Source organism: Apis dorsata, unplaced genomic scaffold, assembly GCF_000469605.1.
Source record: "Apis dorsata unplaced genomic scaffold, Apis dorsata 1.3 scaffold_137, whole genome shotgun sequence".
Lineage (NCBI taxonomy): Eukaryota > Metazoa > Arthropoda > Insecta > Hymenoptera > Apidae > Apis > Apis dorsata.
In genome coordinates this window covers 768,922-769,579 of record NW_006263429.1, presented here as the reverse complement: position 1 = coordinate 769,579, position 658 = coordinate 768,922, and the positions used below count along the sequence as shown (strand labels likewise).

General features: G+C 16.7%; 1 protein-coding gene across 3 annotated transcripts in view; it reads left to right on the top strand.

Moving 5' to 3' along the window:
* Positions 1-223: 223 nt before the first annotated feature.
* LOC102676040 (polymerase delta-interacting protein 2) overlaps positions 224-658 on the top strand; it is a 4,647-nt gene continuing 4,212 nt past the window's right edge. For all 3 annotated transcript variants that reach the window (XR_421344.2, XR_421343.2, XM_006613263.2), the window contains exon 1: positions 224-510. Coding sequence is in view for 1 of the 3 variants with exons in the window: in XM_006613263.2 (XP_006613326.1) it covers positions 419-510 (92 nt within the window). In the remaining 2 variants the exon portion in view is untranslated. The remainder of the gene's footprint in view (positions 511-658) is intronic.

Below are 658 nucleotides of genomic sequence, written 5' to 3'. Positions count from 1 at the left end.
TATTTGCTATTTAAATTATTTTTCATTTATTTATATTTTTATATTTTTTATATTTTTTATATTTCATTATTTTCATTATCATATCAAATTTTTCTGTAGTAAAAATAACTAAAATAAATATTATATAATTAAATTCAAGGAATTATATTTATATTTATTTATATTTTTTATTTATATTTTTTATTTATATTTACTTATATTTATACGATATTACATTATTTTGGACATATATTATGCTTTCATGAAAAGTCACCTTTTTTCTAAATGCGTATCTAAACAGAACACATGATCTTCGTTGTTGTAACGTAGTAAAAAAAACTACCAAAATGTCAAGAAGACATTATCATGTATTTTCGATCGAGTATCGCACAATCTAAACTAAAAATTATATTTTATTAAACATATTTTTCAAGAAAGTATGGCATTTACACGAAATCTTACTTGTAAATTAAAATGCTATTTATTAAAAGTACCGAAAAAAATTTGTTTGTATCACGTAAGGCATATTAGGTAAACGTTTATAAATTAATTCATTAATTCAATAAAGTAAAATATTAAATATATATATATATATTTTTTTTTTTAAATATATATACAATGAAATTAAATTTTATGAAATTATAATTATATGTTGTTGATGTTATATAATTTTTGTTTT